This window comes from Phaenicophaeus curvirostris, chromosome 10 (genome assembly GCF_032191515.1).
Source record: "Phaenicophaeus curvirostris isolate KB17595 chromosome 10, BPBGC_Pcur_1.0, whole genome shotgun sequence".
Classification (NCBI taxonomy): Eukaryota; Metazoa; Chordata; class Aves; order Cuculiformes; family Cuculidae; genus Phaenicophaeus; species Phaenicophaeus curvirostris.
Window position 1 is genome coordinate 23,302,204 of NC_091401.1, and position 19,654 is coordinate 23,321,857.

A 19,654-nucleotide genomic window follows, 5' to 3' on the forward strand; every position below is an offset into this window, starting at 1 on the left:
TCCTATGCTCATGCATATTGGGTTTCATTTATTTATTTTTCTTGGTTATGTCATGATTCTTCCCTTGAGGTCATCTTGAGCTTCTATTATCTTGCTGTAGACTGGCATGTGTATGTCACCTCCTATGCACAGCTGGCTGTCTAATACATCCTATGAAGCCCTAAATAGCAAGGAGCAAAGAATTTGCAGCTAACCCTGGTTGACATCTGGGTCCTCCTGTGCTGAAAGAGGAAGCTGCTGCTCGTAAAGAAACTTGCTGAGTGCAGAAGTGTGGGGCAGCCCTGCATCCCACAGTGGGAGATCTCCAGGGCTGGGCTCAGACGTCACCCTAAGAACATCCTGCAGAGGGGGACCGGTGTGCTGGGAAATGGGTCACAGCTGAGGTAGAGAATGGGATTTAGACAGGGAGGAACAGTGACTGGGCGAGGGACACCAGAAGAGCTGATACTTTCAGGTATTTTCCTCCTGTGCTAAGGTGGAACGGGCTGCTCTGCCAGTCCCAGCACTAGGGCAGCCCCAGCTCATCAACTACCTTGTTATTGCTAGCACAGAGGTAGCATGGAGAGGAGAAATGTGTGGTAGCATGGAGAGGAGAAATGTGTGGTAGCAGGGTAAATAAGTCTTCAGCAGTTCCCAGGAATCTGCCCATGGTTTTGACTAAGAAAAAGATTGCAATACTGGATTTTATACAGAGTACCGAAACCTCAGTGGGGTCACTTGAAAGACCATGCACTGGCTACTGTGAACTGAGGACTCAGTGGAGCCTGCAACAGTCAATCTTGCTTCTCCATGCAGATGGGACCTGTGGCACTCCCAGGTGATGTCCTTCCCTTGGAGAAGGCACTGAGAATCCTCAGAGGGGGTTGCTGTCCTTTTTCTCTCCAGACCAATACAGCAGGAAGGTGCAGGATGGTTGTCTGACACAGTGTTATGATCCTTTCCCCACTCCCAGAAATCTCCGTGTGGTTTTGGAGTTGCAGAGCCCCTCACCAGCTTTTATTCTTGCTTTGGGGTGATTTGTCCCCCACAGCTGTGAGTGCCAGTTACTCTGGCAAAGCTTCCTAGGTGTCCGATAGGAGTTTTCCAACCTAGTGGCTCCCTGGTGGTGTCAGCCCTACCTCTGTGGTGGTTTGAGGCCAATACCTGGGAAAATTCCTCCTCCCACAGCTCTGACAGCAGGTTCACTGACGGGCAGTGGGAGGAGAGCTGAACCAGCTGCCTGGAAATGTTTGCTGCCCGCAGGTTGTCAGCTCAGGAGATCCACACAAAACCCTGTAATTCCCTTTTTTTTTTCAGGCAGCTTGTAGCTATTTCACTTTTCTTTTGAAGGCATGTTTCTTCCCCAAACATGCTGTCATTAGGAAGCCAAAGGGTAGGTGGGTACGGCAACGACCAGCGTGATGGCCAGGTTCTGCTGCCAGGCTTTCAGGGCAATTGCTCCATCAACAATCGAGCCAGCATCCTAGTTTGATTTCAAATACTAAAAATGATGAGCTAGAAGAGGCTGTGGTGGGTCAGAACCTTTTGCATCACTGAGAGCTGCGATTTTGCATTGATCCTTTTTGCTCTCCACCGTCAAAAGACTTGAAACAATTTCAATCGTATTTTACCACTAAGAAGGAGCTGATTGTTGATTTAAGTGAAGAAGGAACGTCTAATCCTCCTGAATGTGACCAAGGAAAGATGCTTTAGCGTAAGACTTGGTACTTGCTGCCAAAGCACCCAGTGGCTTTGCTGCTGGTGGCCCTGCCTGGCATGCAGGATGTCCCTGGTCACCTCTGGGGCAGTAGGTGGAGGCCAAAGAATCCTGGATGCATGGGTTTCACTTTGCTTTACAATAAGAAGGAAGAGAAACTCCTTCGGAGCAGGCATAGGCTTCTGCAGGGAAGCGAGTGCAGACCGTAAGCCTCCCCCGCCAATGGCTTTTCCTTGGGGATCACCTCTGTAAAGCTGAGCCTCTCTTGGATCTCCAGAAGGGTGGGTTTGCATGAAATAGGTAAAACCCAACCCCTCTGTGCTAAATGCCTTCCCCAGGGGGTGTGCAAAGCAATGGGGAATGTTCCCAAGAGGGCTGGGTGCAGGGAACCTGCAGGCAGTGTGACCCACCACCCCAACCCTTTTTGTCTGAATTTATATGACTTAAATCTTGTAAGTTCATCAGCGCTTCTCCTTTGAAAGATGCAAAAAGCACAGCAAAAGGCTGTATCTGTGCTCTGCCGTGATTTTACATACTTGCAGTGCATGGAGGTACCTGTGTGCCCAGCAAGATGACGTGCAGCATGCCCTGTGCACAGCGAGCATTTCTCCTCCTTGGCCGGGAGCTGCTGGGCAGGTTCAGAAAAACAAGGAGAAAAAACTTAACGGGGGGACACAAGCTTCAAGATTTGATTGAGAGGAAGCATTTGTTTCATAAAGCACGTTTCTGTTCCCAAGGGTTGCTTCAATCAGCACAATGTTATCTCAGACAGCAGAATTAGATTTTTTTTTTTTTTTTCAATGTAACATTTCATCCTTTTCAAGCACAGGTGAGTATAGGACCAAAGGACAGAGTCGAAAAATTAAGAGACATAATGTTGTGAGATCAGCTGAAAGCAGGCAAGGAAAAACAAGTGGATTTTCCCTGATGACAGGGACTGGGTGAGGAAGAGCAGTGTGTCAAGTGACAGGGACAGGACATGGCATGCCGAGAAGCAGTTCCTTCCCTGCCCAGCAGCATGAAAGTAAGAACGGGGTAAAACCAGTTGCAACAGCTAAAAAACAAGCTCCAAAATTCTTTCCAAGATGCACAAAACTGTGACTGTCCTTGCTCCAAGGGTCTGTGAGGAATCGCAGTGCCTGGATCTCCACGGGACAAGGACCTGCTGCAGGTAACGTGCTGGAGGTGAGCCCAGCGGTACCCAGGGGTTTGGCACCGTGGTGATGCAGGCAGGGAGAAGGGGGTCATATGGATTTCATGCATGTGCTACCCCGTGTTCCCTTGGTGCCAGCTGGCAATGCCAGCTGGAGGAGATGACACGCATTTGCAGCCGTTTATCACAGCTCTGCAGCCTTTCTTTATTCCCCCCAGGCTGTGAATTATATATGGGCTTGCTGGAGACCCACTGAGCTCTGGAATCAGGCTAACGCTGGTGCACATTCGCTTGTCCAGTGGGTCCAATACATCCCTTTCCTTTAGCTTTTGAACATTTTCTCCAAATGAACACCTTTTTTCTTCCTCCAATTATAGGAGAGGGGCACTGGGCATGGGGCTGCTTCAGGCACCCAAAGGCTGGATGCTGAATCCTGGTCCCCTGGGTGGTGTAGTGGCCGCTGTCAAAACAGAAGCTGTTTTATTACTATCCCTGCTGAGCTCACGCCCTGAAAGCAACTTTCTGACTGAAAGCCCTTTGAGTCTTCTTGGGGGAATTCAGCTCTGGTGTTGTAGTACTGATACTGGGAGTCCTGACTGGAACCATGTAAATGCCCCATTCACTGAAGAAAAGTATCAAATGAAAGCAAAAAACGAAAAAAAAAAATCAAGGCAGAACAATTCCTCCCCTCCCCAAATTCTCCCCATGGATCAGGCTCCCAAAAATCCCTCACTGTGAGAAGCAGCAATTCCCACTGGATATATGGAATAAAGTACGGCCAAGGGTGGTTGGTATAGCAAGGGCAGTAGGTTGATTGATGTGGGGAGCTTGCGGGACACCAGCCCCATGTGTTTGCAGGGTGGGTAGGTGATTTTGCTGACTGCATCAGGTATTTTTGGTGACTTCTTGTCTTGGGAGGTACTTTTCCTATTGCACACAGTGAACGGCAGGCAGCCTGCAGATGGAAAACACTGCAAGGTCTAGCATCCGATATGAAAGAGTTTGGTGTTTCAAGGGGACAAGGGGAGGAAGAACTAAAAAACCCACCCAAGAGGGTACAGGATGCTTGGGAAAGGGGACCGATACACAGAAATACATAGGTGACAAAATATATATTGCTCTTGATAGGGTGGCAGCAGCAGCTCAGAAACCACAGAACACCGTTCTCTCTTAAAAATGTAATTTAATCCATTAATTCCATAGCATTGCCATCATACACACCAGCACGACACCTCGGTACACAGGACAGAGCCAAGGAGATGCAGTTACCCAGAAACACGCTTTTTTTTTTTAAAAAAAAAAAACCAACAACCCAACCCCCTAAGGATGTAAGGGGGAAAAAACAGCGGTAGGTGACTGGACTAACTAGTTCTCTTCAGCAAGTTAAAGGCACTTAGCAAGGGAACAAAACTCCAGCCTACCCAGGCGGCCTCACCCTGGTGCCCCACAGGCAAGGTTCTGGCAGGGGCGATGCCGGGATGATGCTGGGGGCGGCTGGGGAGGGCACGGGATTTCCCGGGAGCACCCGGGGGCTTTCTTGCTTTCTTTCTTTATTCTTTTAAAGCTGAGAGAAAACTTTTAGTATCTGGGGCTTTTGCTGTTCACGCATTAAATCCAGCGGCAGGCACCTCCTTACCAATCACTAAAAAAGCTGCTTCTGGTGGTGGCACCAGCTCCGCACTCTACGGGGATGATTTTGGCCTCAGAGCACTGCAAATATTTTACAAAGCAGAAATATAAAACCCCACAGGTCTCTCCATGTGCAGGTAACAGCATCAAGCCAACCAAGAGCTACAGTGATAATAACACTCCCGATACATATATATTTTTTTTTCTGCATAGATTAAAAAAAAAATAACAAAATAAGAGGAGCTTATATCATGCCTGGTCTGCAGGCAAGGGCTCGCCAGCCCAATATATCCCTGCATCTTTCTGCAAAAGCCAGGGGCAGGCATAGCTCCCTGATGGGGACATTGCCCAGCAGGGACACGACCCCCACGAGGGCTGTGGGACAGGGTCTGTCCACGGGGAACCCTGCAAACAACTCCTGGAAAATGAAAAACAACCCTAAGTCAAACCAACTCCCCCCTCCCAGCCCCATCAAACCCCGCTGAGGGCTGGCGCTTCCCTAACCTGCAGTTTCTGAGAAAAGAGGGAGGGGAAAAAGTCATTTTATAAAATACATTCTTGGCAGGGAATGAAATTTTAATGCAGCTCATGCTTTTCTGAAAACACCCTGAATAAGTCATTAGCCAGACCCTTCGCTAAGATGGATCTGCCCCCAAAGAAAAAGGAATAAAAATGTAAAAAGCTGGTGCACGTGACATGCGTGTCTGCTGCTGGCTACGGCCGGGCAGCCTTAGGAAGGCGATGGCTAAGCTGTTTCAGCATTAAATCAAATAAATGAGAGAGGGAGACAGACCTATTAGTCTCCCCGTGTCCCTCCCTTCCTGCATGCGCAGAGAAGGACACGTCCAGCACTCGGCTGATGAACGCAGCTACTAACGGGGAGCCCAGCCCAAAGGCAGAGAGGTGAGTAATTACCATATATAATACATATAATCTGCTGCTTAGATTTTTAACATATAATTTTTTTTATTTCTGACATTGGTGAGTCATTTAAATATTTAGCCCAGACAATAAAATATAAAAAAAACATCTACAGTATGTGCCTGCTGATTCTAACAATAGTCACAATATTAGGGCCCAGTGAATGTTATTATATAAGAATCTCTGAAGTCCATGTCATACATTATGAACTTTATGAACATTATGAACTTAGAACTTACAAATAAATAACTCTACAAAAATCCTGTCTTCTCTCCATAATTTCATGTGATCGGCAACAAAAAAAAGGCTCTTTCTGGTGATGACAAAGTAGAAATTGCACATTTAGTTCGAGGCATACATTACTGGTGCATCACCAAAGTCAACCACTAGGCAACAAAAAGACGTATCATATGAAACAATTTTTTTCATTTTTATTTTACATATTTATATGTAAAACTTACTTTCAAGGTAACTCTCTGAATTCAACCAAATGTTAATAGCACATCTAAAAATGAATGTCAGGTAGTCAACATTCACAAAATGTTGAAAACTGATTAAAATATACATATTACTGAAAGCTACAACTTCACTACGAGGCAGGCATGTATTTTTTTTTTGACTTGTATAGCACCGTCAAGTACAGTTTCTTTATTTTAAAACTACAGTGAAGAATAAAAAAGTAGTCAATGGTAAAATATCATTCAACTGAAAACCTCTAAACAAACAAAAATAAAGTTAAGCTACCCTCTCTTCTCACCCATGATTTATAATGTTATAAGTACTGTACATTTTTTGTAATAATATTATTAAAATGCCTGATATTTAGTGGCACGAGTAAAAAAATTAAAATAAATTAAGAAGCAGAGGCCAATCACCGGACATAAAGCTTCAGACATGGTCAATGACTAACACTGGTTTTCGTGTGCGCCACTGTGGACATCAGCGTTTGGACACAGAGAAGCAAAATGAAGTCTCGCTCGAGCTCTGCTCCCGGGCTCCAGGGTTCATTTTGCCGGCATCTTCTCTGCCATGTGCTTCTGCTGACTTTCCGCGTGTCTGGGGGGAGGAAAGATGCCACGTTATTCATCACGCCGAGGGGAGGTGGAAACACAAACCACCGAGCCAGCATCTACATCTGCATCAAAAAGAACATTTTCCATAGGATGTGCAGACTCTGCCCAGGGTCCTTCCCAGAAGGAGGGGCCAGGAGGTAGGCAAAGGGGAGAGGAAACTCTTCTCTGGAGTGGGTTTGGGTCAGCTGGGCTCATTTCTTCCTCTCCTGCAGGGATGGCCTGTACATTCATCCCCAAACAATGCCGGGATGGGAAGAGCCGGTGCCCCCTCCATAAGCCAAAGCCCCCACCATCCCAATCAGCTTCTAAATAAATTTCATTTACTAAAGTGCCATCTAGGAAGCAAAGTGTTTCCCAAAGCACACAAGAGAGAAGCAGATGCGAGGTGGTGTTGGTGCTTCCCTGCTGACCCAGCTCCCTACCCCCAAGCTCAAATTTCCCCCTTTCATCACTTGCCCTTTGGTAAAGGATCAATGATGGTGTCTTGCAAGACTCAGGAGTGACAACCCACCTGCTTGTCCCTGGGGTCACTATCCCCTGGGCAGCATGAGACCTGTTCCTCAAATCCCTTATGGCCACCCCAGCTGGCGGAAACTTTTTCCAGACAGAGCATCATCAAATCTCAACCAGCTGCTATGCAGCACCACGATGTTTTAAAATAGAAACAAATCCAGGTCATATTTTTTGCAAGCTTAATGCTTCAGTTTTAAAACTAGTGCACTGACAATAACCAGTGCATTGTCTTTTTCAGCTTCTTTTTTTTTCCCCAAAGCTTTCAGTACTTGTTAATGCTTCTGCAGTGCACCACTAGATATTGTCCAAAGGAAAACGCCTCTTAAGCCTTGCCACCTAGGAGATGTGAATCCTTTAGGAAACCCACCTATATTCTGTAAGGCTTTCCATTTCATCAGTTATTGAACATTAATATCTGAGAGATCCACAAATTCTCACGCCAGCCAAGTTTTCCTAATACTGGACACAGACCAGCCCTCACTCATCTCAGTGAGAGGGGTGGGGTGAGATGGGAGCTGCTTGGATTTTCTTCAGATGCACTTGGGGGGTTTGCAGTGTCACTCCTTCCCAGGCTCTTTTCAGGCTTTGGAAAGGGAAATACCAGTTCAAGAGCATGCACCAACACTTGCTCTTGAAAGCTGCTGACGATCTCCCAAACCCAACTGCCTTGATTCCTTGTTTTGGGGGAGAGAGCAGCGTCCTGCTCAGCCCTTACCTTTGATGGCAAAAGCTTTAGTACTGAAATTCTGAGACAAGAAAATGCCTACACGCTGCTGCTGGTGAGCTGGCACCTGTGAGGAGAGAGAAATACCCTGAGGAGCCTCCTTCACCTGGTCAGATCCTCGATATCCACCAGCATGGCGTCCTGCTCTGTGTGCAGCTCATCCCGAATAAGCAGCAGCTGCACCAGCTCCTCGTTCAAGCCTGGTGCGGGAGAGAAAGGGAGTTAGTTTGTTGCATCTCGGGGAACTCCAGTTTAGGACCTGTACATCATCCTTCCCCACCATGTTACACATAAGCTGGCATGGAGAACCAGGAGGGATTTTACTGGAGGATGCACACAAAGCCAAAGAGATGCACAGTGTTTTCTAGGATAAACCATAACCCCCTTGCCACTGCATGCAAGCACTCCCTCTCTTAAAATAGCTCGATGCAGCAGCAAAAATAAAGATGAATTTCTCAATGCTTGGAGACCCACTGGTTCAGCTTTTTCTTTTTTTGTGGGTGATTACCCTGAGCAAGAAACTACCTGCAGAAAATGGCCAAGCTGATTGCCCAGGCAGCCTCAGGTTTAGCTTTTTAACTCCCTGCAGCAATGCCAACCTGTCCTGGTTTGAAGTTACTGTTGGATTATTGCTGTGGCTGTGTCAAAGTGTAAGGAAGAAAAAGACAATGAAAAAGACCTCACAAAAATTGAACCTAGAGGCACGGGCTCCCCTGAAGCTGTATCTGCCCATCACTCACGGCCAGAGCTGGTGTTTAGACTGTTTAAATACAGATATACTGATTTAATGCCTCTTCAGTTTGGGAAGCAAGCTCAGTGTAAATGATGTTAATGCTTACTCTCCCCATACTTGGGTGCTTTCTGAAGGGAGGCTAAATAACGAGCTCTTTTTTTTTTTTTTCAGCACAAAATAACAAATCACAACTTACTGGCACAGCTCTGCATCCTCAGCAGGGCTGCTTCCAGAAGGGATGCCAATTAACCAACACAGGTAGGGACGGAGCAGTGCAGCAGCCCCTAGACAACCTTTTTTGTTTTGACCTACAGCCACTAGAGAATTCTACCCCATAGCAGAGCGCCACAAGATGACACAGCCATAAAGCCACGAATGGCAGGTGTTTCCAGGACAAGCGTATTTCCAAACAATGTTTGTACCCCACCAAGTTTGAAGTTACAAGTAGAACATTAGGTGCTGGTGCAATTCAATAAACCTCTTCTCTTATGGAGCCAAGTGAGCGCTTTAGAAGAAACTGAAAAAAGGAAAGAAAAAGGCTGAAGCAGCCAAACCTGTAGAAAACTCAAACCTCTGTGGTGTGCCTCGTCCATATATATTCATGTTATTATACATTTATCGACATTTCTATGCATATCCTCGAGAACTGTTCTTAATTAAATGAGACATATCAAAGTATAATCAAACAAGGATCACTTACTTTCTATCTGCGAGTGGAGATCATTGACTATCACTTGTAGCTGCCCAATAGTCATGTCCCTTAGATCAGTGGGTTTTAAACTTCTCTTCATTAGGCATTCGCTTATATGAGGCATATGTGGCAGCTGAAAAGAAATTTTCAATTTTGTTATTGTTTGCTTCAAATTGTTTGTATTCCTGAACAGGGGGAGTTTGCATTGCATTGCTCCCTCTCACAAGCTTGCACCAAGGACCACACTGAGAGTAACAAAATGAGATGAGGCATCTACAAAACACTTGACCCAAGTCTTCAGATTTACCAGCATCAGTGATGGATTGAGGCAAGAGGAGGCAAGGGCTGTGGCAAGCAGGGTTCTACCACGGCAGGACTGCTCTGGGATGGAATGAGCTAAGGCCTAGAGGAGGAGCAGCATCATGCAAGCCTCAAAGCATTAACAACCTTCACGCTTCATCATGTCATTCTGTGCATCCATCCCGCTCCTGTAACATCCTGGATAAGACGACCCTTCAACTTCTGACTGATATTTCCTATCTCCACTGTTCCTCTGAACATCTATGAGTAACGTAAGCAAGCACTGTTGGCCTGTGTACGTTTCTTGACAAGCAAAAGCAAACAGCAAAAGGGTTGGCATTACCCCCACATGCCATCCCACAGCCCCCACTTACAAGATCCGCTACCGGTGATTTCTTCCTGTTCTGCTTTTCCACCTCAACCTGCATTTTGGCCATGGGCTTTGCCATAGCCAAGGCCATTTTAGCTTCAGCTTGGAGTTTCTTTTGTCTGGTGAGGAAATCCATGTCATCGAGGGACTCTGACTCTTCCTCCGTTGTGTCTCTGTCAGAATAGGACGAGCTCTGCTTGCTCTAGGAAAGCAGAATGAAACCATTACAGCCCCATCACCCCAACTGTGCCACAGCAAAGAAGTTTGTTTATCTATTTGCACTTACAAGTGGTATCATTTCTACAGAAAAGGTGAAAAGCACAGATTATTTTCTTAATTTAATCCACAAGATAATCCTTAAAAAATCAGAGCAACTCCCAGATAGGTCCCCTTGACTATTAATAGCAACTCAAGCACTTCAAGGAAAGAGGAGCTAACCAGATCAATAGGTATTGAAGGGACAGACTGGTTAAGCTGGAGGAAAACATCTGGGGCCTCTCCTTTATAGTCACAAAGGAAAAGAGGAGAGGAAAGCTGGTGGGAGCTGATATCACTTCATTTCCATTACTGCCCTGATCATTATCAGAGCCAAAAAGAAAAGGAGGAAGGAAGGAGGAAGGAACACCTTCACATGAAGGCATTTGCTCTACAGGAGCTCTGTGCTAGCCAGGGGCAATTTGCTACGTCCCCTTTGGCATCTTGCATTTCTTTTTATTGATGGCTGCTGCTGCTGCTGCTCTGGGGTTTAGCACTCTCTATTTTCATGTGATCAGCTCTTTATCAGCTTCCATTATGGATGCTCTATACTTTGCATGGTCCAGAGCCTCCGTGGGATGGGTTCTCAGACCTACCATGGGTGACAACGGCGTGTCCAGGCTGGTTTCTGTCTTGCTGTCATCGGCATCACTGTCCTTGTCACTGCCGCTGTCATTCACGAAGCAAATCTGCAGGTTCATCCCACTTTGTAATCTGCGAGGAGAAAGGGAGAGGTGACGTCGCAGCCCCTCACACCAGCAACCCACAGCTCTCTCTGTCACACTGATGGGTTGTGGGGGCAAGATGCACTATCAGCAGCCGGTCATTTGCGCGTTGTCCTCATTTTGTATTGGCCTCAGGAAAATATAAATGTCTTCACTTTTTTTTCCAAGAAGATGATCATCCCCCACCCAAAAGCTGAGCCAAGACCACCAGCCCGTGGCCGAAGGGCACGGTCAAGCTCCTGCTGCTGCCCAGGGCTCCCAGTTATGAGCAGCAGCTAGCGGTGGGACTAGAAACTCAGCAGCTAGTGGTGGGACTAGAAACTCAGCAGCTGGTTGACAATAATGCTTCTACCACCATCTACTGAAGAACTCTGGAACTGCTCACACCGCAGAGCCTTTGTCATCATGGGTGGCTCATATTATTACATTAAAAAAAAATTACATATACACAATATATATAGATAATATTGTATATGATACTGTTATATTGTATGAAATAATGTTTAAACGATTGAAAATATTTATTCAGAAGGGTAATATGCCTGCTTGTGGCCAAGAGGCACTACTGTACTGCGAAAGGTGGTTGCTGTGTTTGCTGAAGCCTGCCAGCCCTCTGCACCATCACCCGATTTGGACAGGTTAAGGCCACCCAATTCACCTTCCTGGGAATGATCTTCTCGGATGTAGTGGCTCAAGGCAGAGGCAACAGGCAACCCAGCACAGGCTGAGACAGGGAAAAGCACTTCTACAGGTGAAAGCATCCAGGCTTTGGCTCAAACAACAATTATCCCCCAAAGCCACTGCAGAGCAGGTCATCAGCCAGGTAACGCACATTTCACTCACGCTGGCTGATGCCAATGGAAGACTGCGGCAAATCAAGCTCCAGGTGGATCCCACAGCTCCCTGTGCCCAAACCAGCCTCTGACAGCAAACAAGGGAATGGATTTTTTTGGACAAAGGGGTGTCTGTGAAAGCCCGTGCTGATGATTTCATTGTGGAGCAGCTCTACAGCCACCAGCTGAGCCCATGCGCCCCAGGCGCTCCAGGACAAATTTGCCCACCTGACACTAGGGATAGGCTGTTTGCCTCCTATAAAATGTGCTCAATCTTTGCTTATCTTCCAAATTCAATAAAAATTAAGCCCAGAAACTAGAGATTCCTTGGGTAAACTATCAGTCTTCTTGGTACACTCTACCCTATCATTACTTGCTGAAGATGGGGCAAACTCCCCTACATGTTCTGCTCCCTCATTCCCAGCGTGGGGGGCTTATATTGGTATTTATAGACAGTAAACTCTTATTTTCCTTTTATTTTAGTAGCATTTCTCCATGACCACCATATAACAGACAGTATTAATAATTCCATGCAAGCTTCTAAGCCGTGGTGGACAGACAAAGATACGCAGGCCAGGGAGCAGGATGCACCCTCAGCTCAGCTCAACATTGCATCACCCAGAAATGACAAGTCAAGTTTAAAATGTGGGTCTATGACCCCCATGCCTTTCAAAAGCATGACACCAACACCTAAACTCCAGCAATTTATGCTCCTCTATTTCATACGGAAGCATGAAAATTAGAGCAATGGTCCTGCAAAGGTTCTGTAGGTCCTGTAACACACACTGTGCAACACTAATGCTTTGCCTGGACTATGAATATTAACAAAACGCCAAAGTGCTCAGGTACAGCTGGTAATTTCTCATGGCACAGCTGCCAAACCCTGCCGCGCAGCGTTAATTAGACCCACACTATAATTACAAGATAGCGGCTCCTGGTTTAGCTGTAACTACACAGAGCAAAACTGTTTTCCCTTTCAAATGACTTGCAGTTCAATTTAATTTCACAATCGTACCTCTCTAGCGTAATAACAGGATTCCTCCTGGTTTCATGCCTCTCTAAGACTCTTTTCTTCTCCCACACCATGGCAACAGGTAGATACTCAATCCCAATGGGAGAGGTGCTCAATGCTTTCCAGGTGCCATGGGTTACTCCCAGTAGCTGAAGATAAACAACCCTTTCTGGAGTATATTTGATGTAGAAATTTTCAAAGCAAGAATACATGAGGTACCTGTGCTATGCAACATGCCAGCCTCAAGGAAGGAGCCACATCCAGTGAACACAGCCGACACAGAGCATGTGGATGCAGGGGGGAGGCATGGAGCCACGTTAAAGCTCATTTTTCCTGTTCTCTGGTGCTTTCTGTGTGTGAGATTAATTGCAGCCTTGACTGCTCGCCGCTGCCCTGCTGTCACCAGGGCTAGCTATCAACATCAGATCTGCTTCCAACGGGCTGCCACCTCCCGAGCCGCTGAAGGAAAATGCGTTCACAAACTTCTGTTTTCTCCACCAGCTGTCACCACGCTGCTTGACTCAGGACTGGGAGGACTATGGGACCATCCTCGAGCCCTGCCTGCTTCGGACATTCATATCCAGCTTTACTCCAGGCATTCAGACACTAAAATCCTCAGTATTTTGCAACTCAACATAAAGAAATCCTTGGGAAAAAAAACCAAACAAACTATTTTCCTGACAATAACCCCAGCTGCGTATTCATGATACATCCACCACTGTTCTCGGTCTGCTCAAGGCCAAAGGGAATGCTCAGTTCAGGGCAGAGATTTTAAATGAACACCCGAAGGAAATCCAACTCGAGAAACTTCAGCTCATTTGCTTCATCCCCATAGCATCCAAATATCTCTTTTGTACAGTTTTAAACTAATACCTTAGCCTATTACTTACAATTTTTTATGTAACATACAACAATTGCATTTGGATCATAAGACGTTGTTCTAAAATATGGAGAACACACGACTACAGCTGCAAGTTAAAACTGAGGGATCCTCTAAAGGGCAGGTCTCAGGACATCCCACTGGAGGAATCTCACACTTTCCACCCTTCCACGAGGTTTTGGGCCGCAGGGCCACTTGGCTTACCGGGAGGAGAGGCTCGGCTTGCCGCTCTTGCTGCAGCTGGTGTAGAGTCCCGGGCCATCGTCGAAGAAACTGCCCAGAGCCAACTTCTGCCTGATGGACTCTCGCTCATTTTTCTGGGCCTGAAAGGGAAGGATGAAGCTGCCAGTCAAGTCAACGTGCAGGAAGGAGCGGTGTCCAACCACTACGCTCAGGATGCTCAGCATCCCCCAAGACATCTCTCACACTTGGGTGGAGCACATAGCCCATCCCAACAGGGGAGCACATCTGCATCTTGTTCCACATACAGAGATATATCTCTGTATCGATACATCTGTACATCCACATGTCTGATATATACCTAACACATACACTGATATAGAATCATAGAATAACCAGGTTGGAAGAGACCCACCGGATCATCGAGTCCAACCATTCCTATCAAACACTAAACCATCTGCACCTATATCCATTTACAGCCACCTAGACCACACTTGAACCATTAGCATCTTCTGCTTCCCTAAGCAGCCTCCAAAACCACACAACCCTTCTCATAAACATGCTTAGAGATGTATTTTTAACCATTGCCATCAAATTATCCAGTTTTAAAAATGTATTTTTATATATAGATATATATTTAATAACGGTAAGCCACAAAGTGATTTGAAATTGATCACTGATCAATGATTTTGGAGATGACTGTACAATCCACATGCAATAAATGAAAATCGCAGATCTAGATTCAAAATTAGCATCAGTACTACCCCAGTGTCTGTCACTAATAGATTATCTGCCAACACTGAAAAATTCATACAAGGCGGAAAGTTATTGACAGAAGGAACATTCTGAAGGCCTCAAACATTTCATTTTAAAGTAACACATAATACCCAATCAAGACTACACTACAGAAGAAAACATAGGCAACCACGGGCTGCTACCACGGTGTTAATTAATACGGTTGTGCTTCCCATATTTCACATAACTAAAAATATATCACATTTTTTGATACAAGGAAGTGAGATATAACAAAGTGCAATTTATTAACTTAAAATAGCTAAGAATTTAACTCCAGCTCCAAGTGATCACATATATTAAATCACTACACTTCCCATTATATTGTCAATTCCTTACCCAAATACGTACTGCATTTGTAACCTAAGTCCTCTTATTTAATATATTTAAACTAATCCCCATAGCATCAAGTGGTATCAAGTTTCTGGGTTCAGCTCCTGGCTTTTGAAGTTCTACTGAGACCACCCAGCCATATTTTTCTATTTTGTTTCTTCGGGTTTCTGTAATTGATGCCTCAGACACATGGAGGCAGTTAGATTTAGAAATAAAAATAGCCAGCCCTGCCGGTGAAGGTAGTGCAGTGAAAAAAATATGTAAAAATAAGCAGGAAACATGTTTTTAACGGATGGAAAGCAGAAACAGGGTTGCCTGTGCTGGTTCCTTTCACTGCCCATCTCACGATGCATGCGGGAATCTCCCCTGCAACTGCCAGCTGCATCCCTCGGAGCATCAGTATTTCATGAAGTTACGGATATTTATCTTCCCCCTTCTTCCAGTTCAGATGATCTTCTTCCCCACCTTTCCATCTACTTCTGATCTTCCTTGCGTCCCTACAGAACTCAGGAGCCCAAAGTGTATCTCCACCTCCTTCCATCCAGCCAGGACAACACATTCCAGCCTCTGGGATGGCTCCCTTTCCCAGCAGCACACCCACCTACACAGTCTGTGCTGAAAACTACTCTTTGCACTAAAATACACAGGCATATAGGCACACGTTCCCATATTTACCCCTTTCAGACAGGACTGCGTCTCCATATGTCTTTAAATTTTGCTCCATTTCCCACTGAGACAGCAGCTGCTCCCAGTTTGAAATCTGTACATTTAATCAATGCGCAATTTGTTTTCTCCACCAGGTCATTACTGAGGAGACTAAATAACACTGCTCCCAGGACTGAGCTCAGAATATCCCATTTTATAAACCAGACACAGGCTAATGACCATAAATAAATCATTATTTGTTATTATAAAATAGGGAACAGTTACTAAGAAATGTAATATACCTAAGGGAACTGGACTTAGGCTTTAGATAAATTACTTAACAGCTACAGTATAAATCCTGAGTTGGGTATGAAAATTAGAAATAGAGAAGGAAAATGGCAAGTTATTTTTTTTTTATTATGAAATATAGTTACGTGGTATATAAAAATAATGGAACAAATACTCCAAATGCAACGGTGCTAGCAAGAAAAATATAAATTCATGTTATTGAAATGTGTTATTTTGACACTGAATCAAAAACTATATGTATTTCTGATAGAGGGGTCTGCCGTAGAGCTGAAGCCTGGCTCAGACAATTACTTTGAACAGAAGGCTGCTTTTTATTTTTAAGTTTTGTGCGGATGTTTTCCTTCTTACTGCTGACCTCCCAATTCAGAAGGTCAGTAGCTACCTTTGTTTAAGTACACGAATAAAACCACAATGTCAGGTTATGACCATGACTGCCTACATGCAAAACACTTGACACAACTGTTCCAACAAAGGCAAATTGCCAGGAGAGGCTCAGTCTTTCTCCACTGCAGACTCAGCACGCTGTTTCCCAGCCCCATTGCCCGCTGTAATTATAGCTGTTTTTAATTCTACTGCAATCATCTTGCCGGTGTTTGCAGATTATACACAACCACTTACGCTTTCTACCACCTGCCTCCAACACGTGCCGGCACCCAGCCCATCCCCGACACACTGCGGCACCTCAAGAGCATCCCCTCCCCATTTTTGGTTGAAAGCCTGAATTTCATAGAATCATAGAATAACCAGGTTGGAAAAGACCCACCCAACCATCGAGTCCAACCATTCCCATCAAACACTAAACCATGCCCCTCAGCACCTCGTCCACCCGTCCCTTAAACCCCTCCAGGGAAGGTGACTCAACCCCCTCCCTGGGCAGCCTGTTCCAATATTTATCCAATATACACCTTCTTCCCATCCCTGGGGCGCCCCTGATGCTGGGGGCTTTGCCTGACCAACTCGATACTGTGTGGAGAGTGGATGCCATGTCAGCGGGCATAAGATATCTGCAATTTTCTAGGAAACCAAGCAAAGTCCATACCCTGTTATTTGTGTCACTTAAAAACCGGCAGCTAGACTGCTCTTTTCACCACGTACCACCCCATCCTATTTAGCAAGCAGGCACTAGCAGCCTTTAGGTCATTGCAGACACCACCTGATCCAGCACGTAAAATTGCACATGGAAGATTTATTTGTCGTTGAGGTAGAGCAGCGATTTGCCAGGCTCTGAGACCTTCCAGCTCCTAATAATGGCTGGTGACTGCACTTTGGGAGTCGCACCGATCGCTACCAAACCCAGACTGAATACCAGGCATGCTTCGCTAATGTGCTGCGTGCTTGGAGAGGGAAGAATCTAATAACACAGTGAATTACAGACGAACAGGTGCCAGCGACACTTCAGCAGGACCCTGTCTCAGCCAAGCAACGCCACGGCTACGCAATGAGAGGGGTTAAAAAACACACTAGGGCTGGATGCTGGGGCAGTCCACCAGCATCAAACAGGGTGCAGAGCCTGTGCCTGGCCCCGGCTGAGAGCGACAGGCCACGGCCAGGCCACTGAGGCTATTTTTGCCGGGGTCTGTCATTACCAGCCATGGACAATTACTATATTTAAAGTTCCAGACCCATAGGCGCACCTTATTTTATCTCTGTAAAGCACAAGGGGTATTATAGGCTTTACAAACAGAAATCGTAACCACAGAGAATTTGTTTTTCTCTCCTTTTTCTTCACAGGGGATTTGCTAGTAAATGCAAAATCAAGTCAAACGTACATACCTCAAGCCATGTGGCAAATTGCCTAAAACTCCAGGGGTCTCGAGGTATGAGAACACGTTTGGAAACATCTCTTTACATTTTCTATATCATAAAGTGATACAGAAATGCAGAGGGAGGCAGGTTTGCTGCCCCCACCAGCACATTAAACACGACCGAGCGCTTCCCTGCTCCAGCACCCAAAGCTCAGCACCCTGGGGAGGGTGCAGGGCAGCATTTTGACCTGTCTCCCTCCTGTCAAGAGGGCAACTGTCGGCAGACAAAAGGCTCGTTTTCATCCCTTACCTTTTTATAACTCCCCTCCCCGTCTGGTGCGGCTGCTTTTCTGATGACGTCACCCATGCCATCACCCTCCAGACTCATCTCCTTCGCTCCTGGGTCCTCACGTGGCCGGCCCAACGCTCCTGCCGGGGCATCTCAGTCCTTCCTCGGCTCCTCAATTGGTACCACAGGATCAAGTGCTCACCCTTAGAGCCAAGACCTGCGACACTCCAGCGTCTCCCGGCTTGGGTGCTTCCCCGGCCCCTCTCGCCTCCCAGCTGCTCTGGAGCACCTTGCTTTTCCCTAATAAAGTCAACGGCAGCGCTGGAGCCCTGGCCAGCTGATGAGAGGGAGGCAAGGGCTGCACGGGCCAGGGAAGCCGCGTTCTCCTCCAGCCACTGCCAGCACTGGATAAAAATAGCCCCGAGCCCTCGCTGGCTACACAAGGGCAAGAAAAAACCCGGTGTCTGATGTCAAAATCCAAGCCTGGCAGCATAGTCACGGCTATAGAGGCAGAAAGAAGGGGCTTTCTCCTGGGATTTTCATGGTGGGAGTTATCCTAATGAAATCTGAGCGGTTGGAGGAGGTGCCTATAGATCAGGGCAGAGCTGGAGTGGTCCTCAGTCCTCACACGGCTGCTCAAGGATGGGCAGTCACAGCAATGTCAGCCACAAGATTATTTTTTTTCACTCTTTACACAAAAAACACCAGAAAGTACCCCAAGAGGCTAGTTCTTTGCTAAACCAGCTTCTTAAGGTGCAAAAAAAAAGTTTTCTAGAAATCAACCAAGAGGTCAAAAAGGTGTCTGGTCTTAACCTGCCACCTGTTTCGTGGACGTACCCCAGCCCTGGCTCCTGAGGGGTTCTGCAGCCCCCAAACCTGCACCACTTGCAGCTCCAGCTCATGCCTCCAGCAGTTCTGCCTGGAAATCCAGGCTTCCCAGACACAGACCCAGCTCCCCAATCCTGCTCGGGCCTTGCTAAGGTCTCATCCATGTTGCACCCAACCCAGTGTGCAATGTTTGCTCTGGACCAGCTGCGGGTGGGCAGTGAGAGGCAGAGATCCCATGCTTGATGCACTCATTTCTATAAGAAATCCTTAGAAAGATGGGATTTGCACCACAATTTCTCAGTGATCCTCAAAACATGGCACATCAGCAACAATTGTGCTGATTTCTGGGATGTCACAACTATGCTGCATGGGTAATTTTAATAGCACTACAAAGTTTACATGTTTAAATTATACATCCAAGCAATGATGACATCATTTAACCTAAAATAAATTTTCTAGTTAGAGGACCGGCTCTAGTGACATACAAATTATGCATCATAGCATCACTCTGAAGTTTCAGGAACAAACAGTAATAATAAACATGATTGTTTAATTCCATTTTTGTCCCCGGATGCTGCTTTGTAAGTGTAATTCCCAAATGACACAAAGTCATTCTCTGGATATTTCATTATTTTTAGTTCCCCTCCGCCGCTGACTCATTGTGTCCTTTCCTGCTGGTGCTAAATTAACTTCCTCTCCCAGCCGTGGGGATGGATCCTGACACAATAAATCTGAGAAAAAAAAAATTATCCCATAGCCCAAGAGGAAGGATGTGGTGGCCAGGGACTGGGGGCTGAGCCTGCCACTTGTTACACGCTTCCCCTCCAATTCGGGACATGTCACTGCATCCCCCTGCCCTCGTCCATAGGAGAGGGATGTTCCCACACCCCGTCTCTGGCCAGCTGAGATGAGGTGCCCAAGCCGGGTCCTACCGTGCTTGTGGTACCCAACGTGCAGGGTGGGGATGCTGAGCAATTGCATGCTACATGCGAGCCGCTCCTCTGCAAACTGACATCAAGATCATC

General features: G+C 46.3%; 1 protein-coding gene across 4 annotated transcripts in view; it reads right to left on the reverse strand.

Moving 5' to 3' along the window:
* Positions 1–4,012: 4,012 nt before the first annotated feature.
* The window catches only part of SCHIP1 (schwannomin interacting protein 1), a 179,112-nt gene continuing 163,470 nt past the window's right edge, over positions 4,013–19,654 (reverse strand). Inside the window, exons 7-13 of one of the 4 annotated variants that reach the window (XR_011338107.1) lie at positions 13,713–13,831; positions 10,655–10,772; positions 9,808–10,005; positions 9,143–9,266; positions 7,816–7,909; positions 6,984–7,102; positions 4,013–6,455 (exon numbers count right to left, since the gene is read on the reverse strand). Coding sequence is in view for 3 of the 4 variants with exons in the window: in XM_069865144.1 (XP_069721245.1) it covers positions 6,404–6,455; positions 7,816–7,909; positions 9,143–9,266; positions 9,808–10,005; positions 10,655–10,772; positions 13,713–13,831; positions 17,823–17,900 (783 nt within the window). In the remaining variant the exon portion in view is untranslated. Of the gene's footprint in view, positions 6,456–6,983; positions 7,103–7,700; positions 7,777–7,815; positions 7,910–9,142; positions 9,267–9,807; positions 10,006–10,654; positions 10,773–13,712; positions 13,832–17,822; positions 18,174–19,654 lie in introns of those variants that run through there. The other 3 variants (XM_069865144.1, XM_069865143.1, XM_069865142.1) reach the window with 3 other exon arrangements.